Source organism: Thunnus thynnus, chromosome 10 (assembly GCF_963924715.1).
Source record: "Thunnus thynnus chromosome 10, fThuThy2.1, whole genome shotgun sequence".
NCBI lineage: Eukaryota > Metazoa > Chordata > Actinopteri > Scombriformes > Scombridae > Thunnus > Thunnus thynnus.
This window is the reverse complement of record NC_089526.1, coordinates 19719491-19739624: the sequence shown is the minus strand read 5'-3', so window position 1 is coordinate 19739624 and position 20134 is coordinate 19719491. Positions and strand designations below refer to the sequence as shown.

Genomic DNA, 20134 nt, shown 5'->3' with positions numbered 1-20134 from the left:
AAAATCATACTAAAAAAAAAACATAGCAATTGAGGGCACCTTTTTAGTTTTTATGGAAAAAAATAAAGGCAGGAATTTCCTACTTTGTTTAAAGGACCAGTGTCTAGGATTTAGTGGCATCTAGTGGTGAGGTTGCAGATTGCAACCAACTGAATACCCCTCCCCTTCCAAGCATGTAGGAGAACCTGTGGTGACCGCGAAACTCGCAAAAAAGGTAAGAGGCCCTCTCCAGAGCCAGTATTTGGTTTGTCCATTCTGGACTAATCAAGAAACATGGCGCTGCAACATGGTGGGCTCCGTGGAAGGGGACCTGCTCCCTCTGTAGATATAAAGGTTTCATTCTAAGTTAACGAAAACATGACTCTTATTTTCAGATGATTATACACTAATTAAAACATACTTATGATTATATTCCATTTCTGTTGTCTGTTCCGCTAGATGCCACTAAATTCTACACACTGCACCTTTAAATTTGTAAAAGTCTTAACACTGAGGACAATTTAGTTTTCCATCACAGTGATATATACTGAAATCACAGTACATCATTTTTAGTTAGAAGAACGCTCAATATAGTTAATGTGTAAATAATTAATGTAATGAATAAGTAGGAGTTCGTATGGACGATTTGTCAGATTATCACATTAAAGACAGTGACTCAGTGCGGAGTATCTGTGGTCTTGTCAACATTTCATGAAAAAAGTTTTAATTGCAATTTGCATGTTCACTTTCTTACTATACAGTAGGCTTTATTTTTCAGAAAAAAATTCAAAAGCTACCAACAGGTTTTTCATATAAGCAGGGTTACCCTCCATGTCACCTTTTGTTTCATTTCATTCATTCTCTTCACAAAGAAAACAACAAAAAAAATTAGACCTTCAAATCTGGAAACTTATCAAAACAGGATTTAATCCTTTTTATTGTTGTATTTGCATTTTGGGTATAATACTGACGTTCATATATTAAAGGTTTACCTAACAAGTATTGCGCAACACAACATTATAATCAAAGGCAAGTTTTATTTAATCCAATATGTAGACATCACGGGAAATTTCTATTTTGTTCCATGCTAAAACAGTGGATAGAGGTAGAAGGGACATGTTTTTGAATCTTAAGACGCTGAATGTTAAGATGCACAGGGACGGTTCATTTTGTACAAATGGACTGTGTGTTTTATTTTACAGTAGTAATAAAGAGTTTCAGTCATTTACTGGGCAACCAAACCTACTCAAATGCCTATCGTCATAAAAGAGAAGTTGGGATTCTGTACTTTGCTAAATCTACACAGTTATGGAATAAATTCATTCATTATTCACAAAAAATACATTGAACTGTATTCAAAAATGGAGCTTATAAATATTGGTACATTCCAATCAGAGGTGGTCATTCTTGTAAGAGACACAGCACGTGGCACTCAGCAGTTTACGGTAGAAGCTAAGTATTGCCAGCTAGAATAATTTTAAAACCTACTAATTATGAAATGTATTGGTCATGACACATTGCCAGAAATTTGCTACTCTGGCTGGACCTGATGGAGCAAAATATATTTCAATATCATTAGTTTCATAATTGTCTTGCCATTGTGAAAAATATTGACAAAACGTCACATAGATCCAAGTTTAATTTATTACAAAATTGACAACAGTGTCAGTCATAATTGTGTAATGACGCTACTTGCTCCCTGTTCCCATTTATCACCCAAGAGTTAAATTTACAGAAAACCTACTGTGAAATGACCTTTACATGGTAACCGTGCCGTACTTTGTTTACAGATACCTTCGCTTTTGACAAATTTATATCAGGAACTTTACTTATAAGATTTGGACCCAGCCAATGGCCATGGGACTACAAGTGCTTCTTAACAAGATTGTATTGTATGTAGTCAGCCTTTCATTCTATGTTGACATTTCTTTACAGTATCTTGGAAACAGTTGCTCTGTGTATTGGGAGTGAGGTCACATTGTTGAGTCTACCTTAAGCACAAACTAGGCCTAGAATACCAAGACAGCAGACATGCAGACTGTACTCATAAAAGGCACACAGTATACTGTACATGAAGAAACACAGTTCAAATGGGTCATGGCATATGAGCAGAACTCTAAAAGTACTAATATTATCTAAATCTAAATGTCATTGGCAATAAATGAAATGTAGACCATAGAATCTCACTAATCTGCAACCCTCAGACGTTGTTTACACCAGTTAAATATTTGGATAACTTAAATGCATTTCAAAAGATGGTGAAACTAACTCGTGGCATGTGTGTACAACCTCTATTCCAACCAACAGTGTGTGTAGTCTAATTTGGAGCTGAAATATTTAAAAATGAGTAAAACCTTGACCAAATTCAATCAAGTACGCACGCTAACTCAAGTTTCACTATTATCTTTTTGTTTCTAATGCCCGTCCAGTCAACTGGTCAAACTGCACAACTGAGGGTCAAATAAATGAGGTTCAACAGAATAAAAAATATAAAAACATATCTAAGTCTTGCTGCTAGTGTAGAAATGTCAAATCTCTCCTTGTGCATGTTGCAAGTAATGCATTTGTAGATCCAGCTCCCGAGGAAGAGAGCACCCACATATCATGCACTGGAGAAGCCGTTCTGGAGCAAAAGGCAAACGGGGTCCAAGTTTGTGAGGTTCTGTCTGCGGGGCAAGCTGAGGTAGGGGCAGAGTCTGTGGCATGTGTGCCCTCTCGCTCATGACTGCCTGTGGTGTGAAAAAGATATTTGGGTGCGGGGGTCTTGGAAGTGCACCAACTGCGACAGAGTGAAGAGGGTGAGGCCCAGGCAAAGCAAGAGGAGGAAGCGGAGCAAGTGGAGGTGAGAAAAAAGGAGAAGGCTGATTTATGATGATTTGAGTGCCCGTTACCATTGGTTGCTGCTGCAGCTCCTGTCCATTCCCTGGTTTGAGTTGCCCGGTGAGCAGCGTTTGAGGACCCACAGGATTATTTTGGAAGCCCCATACCGGTGTCCCTATCCCCTGGCCAAAACGATGCGGCTCGTATTGTATGGAGATGGGAACCTTCTGTGTTGCTGTCTGTACGCTGGTCCAGCCAGATGACACCTGCTTTTGCTGTAGCTGAAAATCTTGATTATTTACTAATTTATCAGGGGAATTAATAGTCTTTGGAATTCCTGGTGGTGTTTGTAGGTCCCACAAGGTGCTACCTACACCATGAGAAACAGGAGTTGATATTGGCATAGCACTGCTTTGGTCTATTTGAGCTGAGGTGGATGCACCTGCTAAGCCTGAGGCCCACTGCTTTTGTGGCTCACAGCCATTCCACGGCTTCTCTGGCTGGCTAACAGTCGATGGTATTACCTGAGGATTACTCAGGTCCCAAACTCTACTGTCCTCTTTTTTAGGAGGTGTGGATGGCTCTTTTTGTGTTGACACTGGGGCACCTGGCCATCTTGGCAGTTGAAGCTCTTGACCGAGCTTATTTGGAGAGCTCTGTGAATTTGCCAGTAGAGCAGGTCTGACACTCCACAGCGCTGCCCCGTCTATGTAGGGGGACGGGAGAGAAAATTCATGTTGCAAAGAGCTTGTGGAAGCTACAGCTGTGGATGTGGGCGTGCTACTCCAGGTAACAGGCTTAGGCTGCCTGTGCTGCTCCATCTCACTCCCTGCTGATGGGCTGGGTTTTTTTGGCACAGCTGCTGGGTGGGAGCTGACAATAGAGGCTGTACTCTCTTTCATGTGAGATGAGTCTAAAGTCGGAACAGATGTGGGGCCTGACTGAGATATTAAAGGGCTATCTGCCCAGCCGGGCCTCTGGTGGTGCTGCTGTAGGCCTGGCTGTGGGGGGCTGTCAAATTGTGTCTGCTGTGGAGCCATGTGTGCCTGCTGTGATGATGGGACAGGCATCACCTCTCCACCATCCACCTTCCACTGGACAGGTGGAGGGTGCATCTCCGACAGCCACGGCTCCTTCTGCTGCCTGCCTTGTAATTCCATGCGAGATGAGAGCATGGAAGATTGTGACTGGACTGCTCTCCTGTGCAGCTCAGCCTCTCTCTGTGCAGAAACTGGATATGGAGCTGGGTGAGAACTAACCATCCCTGAGCCTCCTAATGGTCTAGACCAGCCCCACATGAGCCTCCCCCCTCTCCTTCCCCTGCTACTCCTGCCCCTCATCCTAGCACCCATTGGGAAAGAATTATACTGACTGAAACCCTGGCGTTTGCGAGCATGGATCTTCTGGTGTACTAGCAGGCTGCTGAACCAGGAAAAGGTTTTGTGACACTCATCACAGCGATGAGGTCTCTCTCCCGTATGTGTGTTCATGTGATCGCGGAGCAGGTAGGCTAATCCAAAGCTCTTGTCGCAAAGGTCACACTTATGAGGTTTCTCACCGTTATGTGATAACATATGGTGCTGCAGTTGGGTCTCATCGCTGTAACCTTTGCGGCAGCTAGTGCAGCGGAACGGTTTCTCTTGATGCAGTTTTTGATGGGTTTTCATGTTCTGCATGAAGGCAAAATCCTTCCCACAGTCGGGACATTTGTATGGCTTCTTGCCCGTGTGGATGATGAGATGTTGCTGTAAGTAGCTACTGAATCTAAAGCCCTTGCCACACACTTTGCACTGGTAAGGCTTGTCCTTGGAATGTATGCGCATATGCAGCTCTAACACGGAGCGATGGCGGAACGTTTTTCCGCACTCACACTTATATGATCTCATATTTATGCTATCACTTTTCCACTTTCCCTGCACATTCTCGCTGCTTAATGGAGTAAATTGTTTTTGAGGCACTGGTGCCACCTTTTCTAAATATTGTGCTACATCCTTGTGGACACTTAACAGATGTAATTTCAAACTAGTCTCATTACGATAAACACATGGGCAGTGGGGACAGTTGTGTCCTTTCTCCCAGAACTTGTTGATCTGCCGTGGGGGTCTGGGTGTTCTCTCCAGCTTCTCATACTCTGCCTCATGAATAAGCATGTGGGCTCTCAGGTTAGCCGGTGTACAGAAGGTCTGGGGACAAAGGGGGCAGTTGAATGTCCGTTTTGGCTCCTCGCTCTGGTGTGTGTTCTCTTTTCCTCGAACTGTCTCCTGTGCAGACACAGGGGCCTGCTTGCTGGGCTGCTCGGTAGAGGAGAGCGGGTTGGTTTCACGCAGTCTGTGCTGGCGGCAGTGTGCCTTCATGTTCTGAGCGAAGGCAAATTTTTTCCCGCATTCAGGGCAGCGGAAGGGCTTCTGGCCTGTGTGCAGATACTGATGCTGATGGAGAAGGCTGCTGTACTTGAAGGTCTTACCGCAGATGTTGCACAAGTGAGAGCGCGTGTTGTCTGTGTGCTTGCGGCGGTGGTCTTCCATGACGGAGTAGTGTTTGAAAACCATGCCGCACTCTGGGCATTCATAGGGTTTAAGTGCGCCGTGACACCGCTGGTGGTAGCGCAGGGCTATACTGTTCGGGAAAGTTTGATTGCACTCTTGGCATGTAAAGATGCTCTCCTGGGAGTGGGTCATCATGTGCTTAGTGACTGATACCTTAAATTGGAACTCTTGGCGGCACAGCGGGCAGTGGTAAGGCTTTTCTGTTGTATTGCTGCAGTTGTGGTCCCTCAGCTTATCCACTGTGGAGAAGATCCTCTCACATTCTGCACACTCAAAGCTACCCTCCTCCTTTGTTTGCACCTCCTTCTTTGGAGTTACAAGTTGCTCCTCCTTCTCTTTATGTTCATTTCTGTGTTTAATGAGGCTGCTGCGGTGCTGAAAGGTAAGGCCGCATTCTTTACAGGTGAGGGGCGTGAGCTCGTCCTCATGTGCATGAAAGTGGCGGTGAAGGTTGAACGTCTCGCGCCGATTGAAGCACTTCCCACACTCCTTGCACATCAAGCGGCACTTTTTTGGCTTAACTGTCAAATCAGTGTCCCCCCCTTTGTCTGCCTCTTCATTGTCTTCAACCACGTCCTCTATCCCTTCGACTTCTTCCACCGGTTCCCTCTCTGCGCTCCTCTCGTCGGAATAGGATTTTCCCTTCTCACAAATCTCCTCCACACCAGCAACAACATTAGCATCAACATGCGTTTCCTGCTGCACCTCCTCAGCACCCTCTGGAAGAGAAAGCATATCATAATTAATAACTTAGCAAGTAGAAAAAAAAAAAAACAGTAAACAACTTTGTTAATGTGGTAATGCAACTAGTGTAGTACAGAATTTACAGTGGTTTATGGTTACTAGACCGGTGTTGTGTCGAAGTCTCCCCCCCCCCTCAAATCATGTTCCCCTCTCATCAAAATTGTGTTTTCCATAGCCCCACCTCAACAAGGTTAGGTGTAGCAGAGATAACTGGTTGAGGTTAAGGTAAGCTTCAGGGTCAGGTTAAGCACCTCAGTAGATAACTGGTTGGGAATTAAGTTGGGTGCAGGCATGTAATTGCCACTGGGGGGGGGGGGGGGGGGGGGACATGGAAATATGAAATATGAAACATGGAAAACCCCCACCCCAAAATTTGTAACTGAAAGCTCATTTGTTCCCCTCAATAATCAGTGTTAAACCGACTCCAAAACACACAGGGTGTGTACCATTCACAGAAAACCTCCTGCATCTCATTTGTGTTCATATCAACAGCAACAGTGAACACAACAGCTGTGAGCACGGTGCCAAAGTTTTAGGTCCGTCCTGTAGGTCCTGAGGGCTGTCGCTGCTTCAGCCTCGAATGTTTTGAACCAAGGCTCACATTTTTCTGGTCGTCAAAACTGGTATTTATTGTAACAGAGAGGAATTTAATGTGGAGTGTTGGAGGGAGAGGGAGATTATGGTGCTGCACATAATAAGACGCATACAGGCCATGGATGTATTACAGGCAGTAAAGTTACTTTTTACAGTGAGCTGAGTGGTTTCTGCGGTTGTCCCCAGTGTTTCAGTCTTTTCTCCACATTTCAGCACAAAGATTGGTCCATAATGAAAATTGCAGAGAGAGTGTGTCGTAGTCAGCAGAGGTGCACACATACAGAGCTGCTCTCCAACATCACAAATCAACTTTGACATATTTTGCTTCTTTTACATCTCCCTAGTATTTCGCAACACAGCTATTTATGTGATTCAGGCAGGTCAGAAATGTGTTAGATTTATGTCTGAATCTTACAGTACTGTCAGTCAGGTGTCATCAAACGTATCTGGGTTTGTTGCAGGGTTCAACGTTATGTTTTTTTTCCCCACTTGCCCGGTTGGCCAAGTAGGTCAGAAATCTACTTGCCCTAGGTCAATTTTTACTTGCCCCTATACAAATTTAACAAATTTATTTGTTTTTATCAAATAACAACAAAGTCTTAAGTTAATTGTCATGTTTATTCTAAGTAAAAAAACACAGTGTCAAAGATGCGAAGCAACAAACATTTTTGCACATGGAAAATGGTATGACCCATCCCCTTTATTTCACTGAACACTAAATTCTTTTGATCAGCCCAGTTTCTTTTCAAATAATGGAATAGACTAACCTGATGGCAAATAAATTTTTTAGACTTATTTCTTCCACTCCAAGCTCCCTGATTTCCCTCTTTAATGTTTCTCATTCTAGAAAGTATTTATGGCACTGAAAAATTACATGCTGCACTGATCCCTCTATTTGACAGTGCTCACATAATCCTGAGGATGCTGGTTTCATGCCTCACGCTACTAGCCTACTCAATTCTTGACTGGCCAACCATGCATGCCAATATATGCATACAGCCCAGCAGCAGTAACTTCATTAACACTGGATCGATCAGGATCTGAAAATTAATACTCTGTATTCTGCTATACATCTGATAGGTCAACTGTTACACACCGATTCCAGGTTTACACAGTAAACAGTAAAAAGTCTATGATGAACCTATCATTATGAACAAAATGCAATTTCAGGTTTTAATTGTCTTTTGGGACTGGAGTTGCAGAGGTGAACTTTTTAGCCACTCAGATTAACCTGTGCCGACTTTCCTACGGGTCCATTTAAAGGGTCAGTTCATCCCCTTTTTTTCCCCATACCTCTAGCAGTATCTCCCCATTCAGAAGGTTTTAGGTTTATGTGTCCAGGTTTGGAGATTTTTATCTCAGAGATTGTTGCCTTTCAATACCGTGGCTCCTCAACAAACTTAATTGTTAATTAGGTTGACTTTCTACCCAAAATGTGATGATTATGAATAACCTACTGTGCTCCGAGCACCACCCCACCCCACACCCACTTGGTTCCCCCCACAATGTCTGACTGAAGATTTCGCCCTTGGCCAAGGAAGAACGATTAAAAGTCAGCGCTCAGCTTTAATCACCAATGTTAAAAACCACAAACCAAGCCAGAAATCTTGGTGTAGTCATGGACTCAGACCTGAATTTCAACAGCCACATTAAGACAATTACAAAGTCAGCTTACTATCACCTTAGCAATATATCAAGGATTAAAGGACTTATGTCTCAGCAGGATTGGAAAAACTTGTCCATGCATTTATCTTCAGTACACTCAACTACTATAACAGTGTCTTTACAGGTCTCCCTAAAAAAAATAAAAACATCCTCACTAAGACCAAAAAAGTGGATCATATCACTCCACTTCTAAGATCTTTACACTGGCTTCCTGTCTGTCAAAAAACTGATTTTAAAATACTGCTGTTGGTTTATAAAGCACTGAATGGTTTAAGGCCAAAATGCAATTCTGATGTTCTGCTACATTATGAACCATCCAGAGCTCTCAGGTTGTTTGGGACAGGTCTGCTTTCTGTCCCCAGAGTCAATGGTTCAAACAATAAGGGTTGCCCGATTGCCCAGGACAGGTAAAACGCCACGTCAGGCTAGTAAATCTAGCAACTCACTTGCCTAGTCGGGCAAGTGGTAAAAAAGAAAAGTAAAATAAAAAATGTTTCAATCATTTTTTATGTTCTCGTTCTCTGGCACACAGCATAGCCCCCTCCCCTCGCAGGCATTGGGGAATATTGCGGGCGCCTTCGGCCAATCAAGAATTGAGTAGGCTACTAGTGTGATGCGTGAAACAAACATCCCTCAGGATTATATGAGCACTGTGAAATAGAGGAATCAGTGGATCATGTAATTAATTTCATTGTCATAAACACTCTCAAGGATGAAAAACATTAAAATCAAAATCAGGAAACTTGGAGTGGAAGAAATTAGTCTAAAAAATGTATTTGCCATTATGATAGGGAGTCTATTTGATTATCTGTTCAGTGAAATAAAGGGGATGGGTCAAACCATTTTCGATGTGCAAGAATGTTTGTTTCTTCGCATCTTTGACACTATATATTCTCGATCTGTTTCATTTACTTAGATTAAACATGACAATTAACTTTAGACTTTATTGTTATTTAATTATATAATAAATAAAACAATTTCTGTAGGGGCAATTAAAAATTGACGTTGGGCAAGTGGGTCAATAACAACATTCACGTTGAATCCTGAACCTGGAGAAGCAGCGTTCAGTTTTTATGCTCCTCATATCTGCAACAAACTCCCAGAAAACTGCAGGTCTGCTACAACTCTCAGGTCTTTTAAATCAAAGCTGTAGACTCTTCTGCTTGCCGCTGTCTTTGCTTAAATCAAATTCGAGGCTTTTGATTCATTTCTTGTACTGCACTGTAACTTTTATCCTCCTGTTTTATCTGTCTTAATCTATTTCAGCTTATTTTTATTTTCTATTCTAAGCTATTAATCAACTATTTTTAATTGCATTTCAATGTCTTTTTATGTGTTTCTTTTGCACTTTGTATTTGAATTGCCTTGTTGAAATGTGCTGCACATATCCACTTGCCTTGCCTTAGTTGGGTGCAGTTTAAGGTATGGGGAAACACGTATGGACGGGGGAGACTTCGACACAACACCGGGAGTGAGAGGTGTAGCTCAGGTTAGCCTTTAGGCTAAAGCTAACAGTAAAATACATTAACAACGTTAGCATACCGCGCTTATCATTTTCCTCCTGGTGTGTTTTCGTCTCTTCTTCTTCGTCGTCGTCTTCAGTCTCGGACCAGTCGAAAGCCCGCTGGTCGCCTCCAGGAGCCTCGGCCATTTTTTCAGCCGACGTTAGGTCCTCCGGTAAATGACATGTCGTTTTGTCGGCTCCAGCACCGGACTCGACACTAACCTCAGAATGGCTGGCAACACAACCACCGTCGCTCCCAACATCGGCTCTCTGCTCGCCGCCGCAGCTCTCCTGTGTTTTATTAACCGTCTTTTCATCTGTCTTGCTTGAGCTGCATTCCGACTCCGCCGCCTCTGTCCTCTCCCCAGATGTTTCCACCTCCTCCGCAGGGGATTTCTGTCGTTTCGGAGACTCCGATGGGTCTACGGCGGCCATGTTTCACCCATGCACCCCCTTGTCCACTCCAGAGAGCACACAACATGCTAACCAGCCTGAACGAGGAATACGGTTTCCGGCCGAAACCTTCAAAATAAAGCACTCACATCCAGCTGGATTTTCTCTTTTCAGAAAATTTGAAGCTTTAAATTATACATTTCTCTCTTTACAACTGCTGTGATTTTGCTGTTCTACACCAAACACTCTTCACAACTTGATTTAAACTTTTAAACATAACCATTAATTTTTCTTTCATGCTATATGACAAATCCACAAGTGATCAGCTGGATTAATTTGTAGTCCATGTCTGACTTTTATTAAAGTTGAGTTACATTTCATCAGAACAGTAGCTATCTACAAAATATAGCTTGTGCAAAACTACGTAGATGATGGCCATATGCTGTTTCTTTGCAACTACCTACAAACACATCCATCATACTGCATGCAAGAATATAATAAATAGCCCTACATACTGATGTATGCTTTTAAATTCCACCAGAAATATATGAATTAAAATCTGAAGCCTACTGTTGCTTATGCTCAAAGGTTTCTTGTTTTCATATCACCAAAAACTGGCAATTCTGCAAAACATTTTTGTCTCAAAATACACTGAACAGAACACAGTCTAACTTTATTGTCCAACCAAAGCTGGAAAAGTATGTACCATGAAACTGTTAAAAAACACAAGCATACATTAGCAGGTAATTACAATAGCTGTATAACTACAATATATGGTAACAACTGCAGATTACAAGTACTTGATGACGATGTAGTTAGTGTATCAGGAGCATTTTAGACAGTACTGAACTATTAAGAGCATCATGAGCTTCACAGCTCTGCTGCAAAGCATGTACTGTGACATGCATGTTAAACATCAGCACCTACAGTATGTTGTCGACTGGGTAATGTGAGTCTCATGGGTGAAGCTTCAAAGAGCAACTGTTTGTCAAGAAGTCTTCTAGCACAAGAATATGTATGTCTGAAGAACCAGGTTAATGTTAAGGCCACCCTATTATCTCATGTGTCTAATTTTCTTATCCACTTCAGTCCATTCTGAAGACAAACTTAAGTGCAAGATGGATTACTGACTTGGAGTCGGAGGTAAGACTCCAAATAACTTTTACAGAAATACTGTCAATAGAAAAAGAGCATGATTTCTTGTCACATTTTGAAACACCAAATATGCGTGATGTGCACTTTGAGTTTTTGTTTTTTTTAATTTCACTTTCTCCTCAGCGTCGTCTTCTGCGCCTGTGATCGACAGCTCTTCCTCGCCGTGGCCTCTGCACATTCCCATTCGTGCCAGTGGGTGGATCAGAGGAAAAAGTGCCATGTACGTCGGGTGACGATGGTGCAGGTACCGCCACTACAGCTGACTGATTATTTGAATGCTGCGGCTGATGTATTTGTGTTTGGTGCTGTTGCTGTACTCCATGTGGCTGCTGTAGTTGTGGTTGCTGAGGTGCTTCAATCCGCTGTTGCTGCTGCTGTGGTTCTATGTGTTGTAGCTGCTGCTGTGTCTGAGCCGGCTGTGGCTGTAAGTGCTGTTGAGATGTTTGTGATTGGTGTGCTTGTTGTACACGATGTTGTTGCTGTGGCTGTGGTTGTTGCTGGGCTTCAAGCACTCCTAATAGCCTTTGCAAGAGGACATTGTTTTGCTGTAGACTGACCGCTAATGCCTCTTGTGAAGCGACAAGTGTCCTCATGTCCTGTCTGAAACCGTCCCCAAACTCCCGCAGACTCTTCTCTACCCGATTTCCCAGTTGGATTGCTGCTTCCCCTAACCCTCGTAGCTCATCTTCAAGCCAGGAGCTGCGTGGAGGGGCTTCAAGAGGACCCTGCTGTGCTCCAAGTGATGGCTGAGGGCTGCTAGGTTGAGGGCTGCCATTGAGGAAAGGAGCACTGTAGAGCGGAGAAGGAGGCAGCCATCGTTCTGATGGAGGTGGTGGTCCAATGCCCAGACCAAGTCCTAATCCCAGTTTGTCCTCCATGCTGTTCTCCACTGGTTCACATTCAGGGTCGCCTACATCTCTGTCACGCTCAGGATTGTCCTCATCCTTCTCCAAACCATCTCTCTCTGACCCTTCCACTCCAATACCTGCAAAAAGGGACACAACATAACCACAGTACATATCAGTAGCTTCTACAGAAGTGACAAAAAAAGCAGCTGAGTAACAACTTTTTTTTTTTTTTACCTGTATCAGAGTCAGGGAAACATGGGAAACTGGGTTTTGGTCTGGTGCTTTGCTTTTGCCTGGCATGTTGAAGCCTGGGACTTGACTGGGAAGGACGGCCGAGCATCGATGCTCCTCTGCTGGTTGGCAAGTAACAGCTTCGGTGACGGGCATCCGCTAGCCTGCCTCCATTGCGTCTCTTTAAGTCATCCCAACGCTTCTTCACCTCTCGAAGCGTGCGTGGGACTCTGGACACAGCATTGACTCTCTCAAGTATTCCTGCCCAGATGCGTTCTCTCTCTCGTCGTCGGAGCCTCCCAGCAGGACCAAATAGCTCTCCTTCACACCGAGTGACTTCTGACACCAACACCTCCAGCTCTGCTCCACTGAAACGACTTTTTCTTTTCCCTGCACCACCAGCAGCCAGTGCAGCTGACATAGCTCTGTCTGTAGAGAGAGAGGTGAGAGGACAGCACAAAAAGGAAAGAAAAAATATCAAGTTGAAGCTAAATATACTTTGTAAGGAGAAGGTCTTATTTCCAGTGTGTGAAGCCAAAACTTATTCAACTATAACTACTTTTATCAAGCTATGAAGCTTTAAAAGAACTTCAGAGTTCCTTGAGGGAATCACGCCGGAGCTAAATGATCTCTTTGTAGAAATCCTACAGGTGATTAGTATGGATAAAAATGATTTGTGCGTATTCTGAATGTGTTTCAGTACAGTGCTGCTAAAATCAATTCCATAAAAGGCCAGAAAATTTAAACACTGCCTCCATTAAGACCAAAAGTCTAGAAAATAAAAAAGGAAACATGGGATCCAGTTTCCCATAATGGTCTTAATCTTATTCGGTCTTACTTTGTTCAATGGACAAGAGGTCGTCTGAGGACATGCCAGGCGCCATGATGTTCGGGTGCACCACTACCACATTGAAGGGGAGTCCCCCAGGTAATCCACTGCTCTGGTCACAGCTGCCCTCCGAGTCCTCATCCTCCCTGGGGAAGCCGTTTTCTGAGACTCCCCCTCCAAAGGGTCCCTCCGGAGACTCCACTTTGATGTGCATGGGAGGTGATTGCTCGTACAGCAGCCCCCCCTCCTCGTAGTACTCAGTCATGGGTCGGACCTGATTTACAGCAGAACTGACTGGCGGGCCAATTCTGATACTGACAGCTGAGGCCCCATTAACACATGTTCAAGGTATCACCGGACCTACTGCCAAATACATTGCAGCTATTCGATATACTGTATCAGATCATGAGGAACCTGGTTGGGGAACTGCTGCCACACAGACTAAGGGGTGATTTGTTGTGATATACAGACTTATAGTTTCCTTAAATACTGTTTTTAAAACTATCATTAAATGAATCAAGTCATCACTGCAGCTTAGTGACAATCAGAGCGTCTGATTAGAGCGCGAAGACCTCTAAGGTTAGCTGCAGCCGCTTAGATCCATTTCTGTCATTTTATTTATATTGGTATGTTACTGAAAACATAAACACACTACGATATAAGAGACTGGAACAGGCTGAGTGCTACATCTAAGCGTCCAGCTGCATCATCCTGGCAGAGCATCGCCTTCACAGCTGAAATACAACAACAAACACAACACACGTTACAACTGTGTCGCATAGTAACATAAACGTGTTCGTATTTGGCCGTCACGCTGACTTCTGTATTCTGTCGCATCGATGCGCATTTTTTTCTGCACCACATCCGCAATGGTTGCGCATCCCGCATACATTAGATGCTGATCTTGCAATGGAGCTAGCTGTTAGCTGAAAGGCTACAGCAGCTTAAGGTAAAGCCGCAGCTTTATCTGAAGCGCCGGCCACAACTGAGCAGATATGATTTGAAAGGTTAGGCTGTTGTGTTTCCTACCTCATGATAACGGCACATGGGAGGCTAAACAAAACCAAAACACAATCGGTGCAGCTGTTAGCTCAGCAGCCGATACACAAACCGAAGACTGTCGCTTTCTGTTGACGTCACTGAGGGGGGTACGTTCAGGACCAATCAAAGTTTAGAGATGTTGATAAAATGCACCTCGGATTATTTTACAGGTGCCATAGTTTCCTAAATTGGTCAAGATAAGAATTGATATATAACTATTAATTCATAGGTAGCGGCTTGGGAAGGATTTGACTAATTTTGTCTTAATTATAAGGAGATGAGACACCTCATATTAAAACCTGGAGAGTCTTCAGTTACAGTATAACATGCAAACGTGGATTTTATCAACGGACAATTCAACGTGTGGAGAATTAAGTCTGCAGTTATTCATTCATATTTTATTGGCTTTTAATGGAGCAGTTCTTTCAAGAAAATTCCCCAGGCAATCAATAATTAACTCAATAAAGCTTAGCAAGATTAAATAACAGTCTAAGTATTTTTTGTACAAATTTACATAGTTTCTTGCAGGAAATTCTCCAGGAAATTACTAAAAATTTACTCACATACAAGATAAAATATTTGAGTGAGTATATATAATAATTATTGACACCTTAAAGGCAAATGGTTGTAGTTCAGCATAGTGGCATATCCCCTATCACCTGCTTATGTCTAATTTCACTGCAATTATTTCATTACAACTAATAGTATTATAATGAATATGATTTGCTATGATTTAGAAAATAAAAAAATAAAAAAATAACTTTAAATATATCTTATTCTAACGAGTTTGTGTCCTGTGTATCTGTAGATGTCAGATTAAAAATGATGACGCCAAGTGTTCCTCTCTTTGACCATGCTGCTGTTCTTCCCAGGTGGGATAATGTTTAATCGTTGGAAATAGTACATGGAAAAATCCTTGTGAGAGTCTTCGATAAAGAGCTGTTAGGGTTCACTGGTATATAAACCAACTGCATCAGTCCCTGTTATTTGTAGGTTCAGTAGGTGCAGAACACAACCATGAAGTACTTCATTCTCCTGGCCCTGTTTGCCACAGCTTGTGAGTTCTTGTATCTTTTGTTTGCGGAGATAGAAAATTGAGACAGAGCAAAATTTCTTCATACATTTCATATTCATAGTTTTAACAATGTGACATTTAAGTTCTTCAAGTAACTAAAGCTTGCTTGTATTATAGTTGCTGCTCCCATTGATGATGAGGATGACAAGATTGTGGGAGGATATGAGTGCAGAAAGAACTCTAAGCCCTACCAGGTGTCCCTGAATGCTGGCTACCACTTCTGTGGAGGTTCCCTGATCTCCAGCATCTGGGTGGTGTCTGCTGCTCACTGCTACAAGTCGTAAGTGAAGAGATTACATTTTGGATTCAAATTTCACCACAAGCCCTCTGTGATCTATGAATATATTGGAGAAAAGACAGATTAGATCAACATTCATAGTAAAACCACTGTCTCAGTCTGGCAGAATTATTCCACCAAACACACTTGAACTTTGAAAAAAACACACCTGATCACCTCATTACAAGTGCAATGTAACATTATTACAATGTTTATTTAACCTTCATGTATTTTTCTGCAGCCGCGTCCAGGTGCGTCTTGGTGAGCACAACATTGCTGTCAGTGAGGGCACCGAGCAGTTCATCAACTCTGCTAAGGTCATCAGGCACCCCAGATACAGCAGCCGCAACCTGGACAATGACATCATGCTGATCAAGCTGAGCAAGCCTGCCACCCTGAACAACTATGTCCGCACCGTGTCCCTGCCCTCCAGATGTGCCAGCTCAGGCACCCGCTGTCTGATCTCTGGATGGGGCAACACCAGCGGCTCTGGAAGTCAGTGAAACACTACAAACATGCCTGAGAAACAATTTGGTAAATGTTTTTGTATGAACATTTACATATATTGTCTCTTTTCCTGTCTAGACTACTACCCTGATCGTCTGAGGTGCCTGGATGCCCCCATCCTGAGCGACAGCAGCTGCAGGAGCTCCTACCCTGGACAGATCACCTCCAACATGTTCTGTGCTGGATTCCTCGAGGGAGGCAAGGACTCCTGCCAGGTACGAGAAAAAGTCATCATCACTGTTTCTTAAAGTGGAGGAACAAAGCTTTAGAGCATCTCTGCTAACATTTGTCTTGTCCTTGCATTCTGTCAGGGTGACTCTGGTGGCCCTCTGGTGTGCAGCAATCAGCTGCAGGGTGTGGTGTCCTGGGGTTACGGATGCGCCCAGAGGAACAAGCCTGGAGTTTACACCAAGGTCTGCAACTACAACTCCTGGATTCACAGCACCATGTCCTCCAACTAAAGTCACTGTCCTTGAACGAGCATTTGTTCAAACAAACATTTGACAATAACAAACTGTTCCAAGAAAATAAATGATTAACATAAACCTCAAGCTTTATTTTTTTCTTGCGTTGTGCTGTTGAATAAAAGATAGATATATCCATGAAGAGAATCAGCAGGAAGGGAAAGAAGAGAGGTAGTAATCTTCCTTTAGAAATGAAAACAAGGTCTATGTCCACGAACTCAGAAACCCTGCATAAATATGGGTAAAAAAAAATCTACAAATAACAAATAAAACTGCCACAAAATGAATACTTTTCACCAGATATAAAATACCTCATGAGATAAAAATGAAAAAATGAAAAAATAAATGTGTCTCTGTACTAACAACTAAGGTGTAGAGTTCAGTACTTGCCAAATATACAAGTAAGGACTGAATAAAGCAGTTTGGCGTTAGAGGGATTTTGACAGAATGACTATTCAAGATTTCTCACTTTATAAATGAACATAAATATTGACTGTGTGTTACAAAAAATATGTAATCTGTATAACAATTGTGAGTAACTCAGTCATCTTGGATTATAAATACTGAGTTTCTTTCATCATGTGTTGGTCATTAATAATAAAAGAATAACTGGCCTGAGATGTGTTTTCTTCAGTTCACTTGTGTGACACAAGAGGATAGTAATATATACTGTATGGGAAACTACAGTGTTACATTAAGATTACAGTTTATTTGTTATCATAGCATCAACAACTATTAAAATGAGAAACATGTGAGGCCAGGTATTGTCCCTCCTTAAAAATAGAGAAATAGAGAAACACAAACACAGTATTGATATATACAGTAATCATGTGTGATAGTAACTGCACAGGTGACATTTTTGTACATTTACAATTAGACTGAATTAAAATAAACAGTTTGACAATTTCATACTAGTCTCTATCTTATTCTATTCCTCAGTATGTTATGAATCAGGGTTTTAACCAGGAGAACAAACAGGACATAAATGCCATTAACTGGAAGTGTAGGTGAAAATATAAACACAATAAATTAAATACATATATGACTGAAGCACATTGTTCATATGAAAACAATTACGTTTTCCTCTGAATTGTAGCATATCTTGCACATTACAATGAGTTAAAACACTGCAGTACATTCCATTGTAAGACAAAAAGTCACATTGAAGACACTATAAAATGCAACATGATTCCTTTAAACTATTAGAATAATTTAAAACAAAGCCATAAATAGATCGCTTGCACAAACTGTGTATGTGACTGGTTGTGAGAATAAAGCTCACATTATCAATATGTTGCACCTGGTTTCCCAGATGTATTTTCAGACACGTTATTCAGTGAGAGGAAGGTAAAAATGGAAACCTGTGTCCTTGGCCAGTCGGATAGCAGAGGGACAGAGTGGATTTAAGGGGGCCTGCAGAGCACTGAGGCTCAGACAGAAACCACCATGACGGCTTTCATTGTTCTGGCTTTGTTTGCAGTAGCATGTGAGCATGATACTTACTTTTTAAAGTGATGTTGTCCATTTTATGACAGAGTGGAGCTAAAACGTTAAATACTTTAACACTGCTGAAGATTTATATGAAAATGACGATCCTGCAAAACTTAAAATGCTCTCATAAATGTTACTTCTTCCATCAGACACTGCTCCCATTGATGATGAGGATGACAAGACTGTGGGAGGATATGAGTGCAGAAAGAACTCTGCTGGCTATCACTTATGTGGAGGTTCCCTGATCTCCAGCACCTGAGTAGTCTCTCTAAGCTACTACCCTGATCGTCTGAGGTGCCTGGATGCCCACATCCTGAGCAACAGCAGCTGCAGGAGCTCCTACCCTGGACAGATCACCTTCAACATGTTCTGTGCTGGATTCCTCGAGGGAGGCAAGGACTCCTGCCAGGTATGAGCAAAAATAATCATCACTGTTTCATAAAGTGGAGGAACCAAGCTTCAGAACATCTCTGCTAACATTTTGTCTTGTCCTTGCGCTCTGTCAGGGTGACTCTGGTGGCCCTCTGGTGTGTAACAATCAGCTGCAGGGTGTGGTGTCCTGGGATTAAGGCTGCGCCCAGAGGGACAAGCCCGGAGTTTACACCAAGGTCTGCAACTACAAATCCTGGATTCACAGCACCATGTCCTCCAACTAAAGGGAAGATTCTCCAGACGGACAGTATGTTGTCCTATGTGTTACATGGATAGGACATGGGCTTTAAAAAGCCAACAATACTGCCCAAAGTCACTGTGTGCAAATCACAAAGTCGGATTGTGTGTAATAAAAATATTTTCCACAACATTTGTTTGATTTTTCTATCATCTTCCACAGTCATCTGGTGTTGAGACCTAAAGCATGTTTGGAAAGTATGGTAATGGAGGTAACTTGGCATACTTCTGAGGGGCAGTGTAGGGCTGTGGAGTTACGGAGAATGTGGTGAAAGAATATCTGCTATCACTCCAAATCCTTCCATCTAACATTCACACAAAGTGACAGTAAAGTTTCTCATTCTAAATAGCAAAAGAAATAGTTGCACCAACGTCTGTGCATTGGTAAATTAAGATTAGGCCTACTGTAGATAGGTGTATTAGCTTTAGTTAATAAGTACACAAGATTATTTTCCACACAATAATTGATTAAGATCATTATAGAATGTTTTTACATGTTCCAAATTAAGTGTCTTGTACATTAATGAAATCATGAAACTGTTACAATAACGTTTTAACACAAATGCATTTACACATTGACATTGTGTTGGCAGGGACAACAATATCCAATTATATTTCAACTATATTCTGAATGAAAAAGTATTGTTTAGGATGTTATTCATTGCAAATGTTGACACATCTCATTACAAGTGTTATCTGCACTGTATGACAATAAACTTGAATTGAATTGAAATGACATTAAACACACAGCCCACATAAAGAGCAGGCTTTTAATATCAAGATGGTTCTCAGAGAAAAACAGTTTTCTAAGATTTATCATTTCACTGCTCTGTTATCTACTTTTAATTTTGATTGTTATGAACTACTGTACAGTGAAGTGCTTGGTCAGCAAATCTGAAAAGAGGATATAACACTGTAACAGTATACTTATTGCAACAGAGATATTCAAAATAAAGATCTTACAAGACAAAAAATCTAAATCTTGATGCAATGTGCTTCTGTCATAATGATGTAGTTGGCATTAAGTATATCTTCTTGTCTTGCAAAGTATGACAGATGTATTGAATCTCAGAGGGAAAAACCTCAATAAAATCATAACACATTTTTAATGATAATTCTTTTCTGGCCTAAACTTCCTTTTATGATTTAAAAAAAACTGGCCAAAGTCAAAAAAATCTATTCTGAAATGTATCAAAATATACTTGACATTTAGTTTGGTCATTTGAAAATATATCAACAGAATATGTTGCATAACATATGAAAGAAGCGTGTCTTCAGCATACAGTAAACAAACATTTTCTT

At 41.9% G+C, this 20134-nt stretch overlaps 3 protein-coding genes across 5 annotated transcripts; 1 reads left to right on the top strand and 2 right to left on the bottom strand.

The window, feature by feature from the left end:
* Window positions 1-675: 675 nt before the first annotated feature.
* zgc:66448 (uncharacterized protein LOC327401 homolog) lies at window positions 676-10458 on the bottom strand. Of its 2 annotated transcripts, XM_067601855.1 has the most exons (3): window positions 9891-10458; window positions 2871-6064; window positions 676-2708 (listed from the first exon to the last, which is right to left on the bottom strand). In XM_067601855.1, the coding sequence occupies exons 1-3, from the start codon at window positions 10285-10287 to the stop codon at window positions 2508-2510; spliced, it is 3792 nt and encodes a 1263-aa protein (XP_067457956.1). In that variant the 5' UTR covers window positions 10288-10458; the 3' UTR covers window positions 676-2507. The 2 variants fall into 2 exon arrangements, with proteins under 2 accessions (XP_067457956.1, XP_067457955.1); XM_067601854.1 differs by having other exon boundaries at window positions 676-6064.
* A 118-nt stretch (window positions 10459-10576) lies between these two features.
* si:ch211-261d7.3 (myb-related transcription factor, partner of profilin) lies at window positions 10577-14800 on the bottom strand. 2 transcript variants are annotated; one of them, XM_067601895.1, is made up of 4 exons: window positions 14338-14800; window positions 13318-14042; window positions 12483-12908; window positions 10577-12385 (listed from the first exon to the last, which is right to left on the bottom strand). In XM_067601895.1, exons 2-4 carry the CDS (start codon window positions 13571-13573, stop codon window positions 11520-11522), a joined length of 1548 nt encoding a protein of 515 aa, XP_067457996.1. In that variant the 5' UTR covers window positions 13574-14042; window positions 14338-14800; the 3' UTR covers window positions 10577-11519. The 2 variants fall into 2 exon arrangements, with proteins under 2 accessions (XP_067457996.1, XP_067457995.1); XM_067601894.1 differs by having other exon boundaries at window positions 13318-14800.
* A 263-nt stretch (window positions 14801-15063) lies between these two features.
* LOC137191654 (trypsin-3-like) lies at window positions 15064-16753 on the top strand. The gene is made up of 6 exons (XM_067601945.1): window positions 15064-15221; window positions 15343-15406; window positions 15542-15704; window positions 15943-16196; window positions 16287-16423; window positions 16520-16753. The coding sequence occupies exons 2-6, from the start codon at window positions 15367-15369 to the stop codon at window positions 16667-16669; spliced, it is 744 nt and encodes a 247-aa protein (XP_067458046.1). The 5' UTR covers window positions 15064-15221; window positions 15343-15366; the 3' UTR covers window positions 16670-16753.
* The last annotated feature ends 3381 nt before the right edge of the window (window positions 16754-20134 follow it).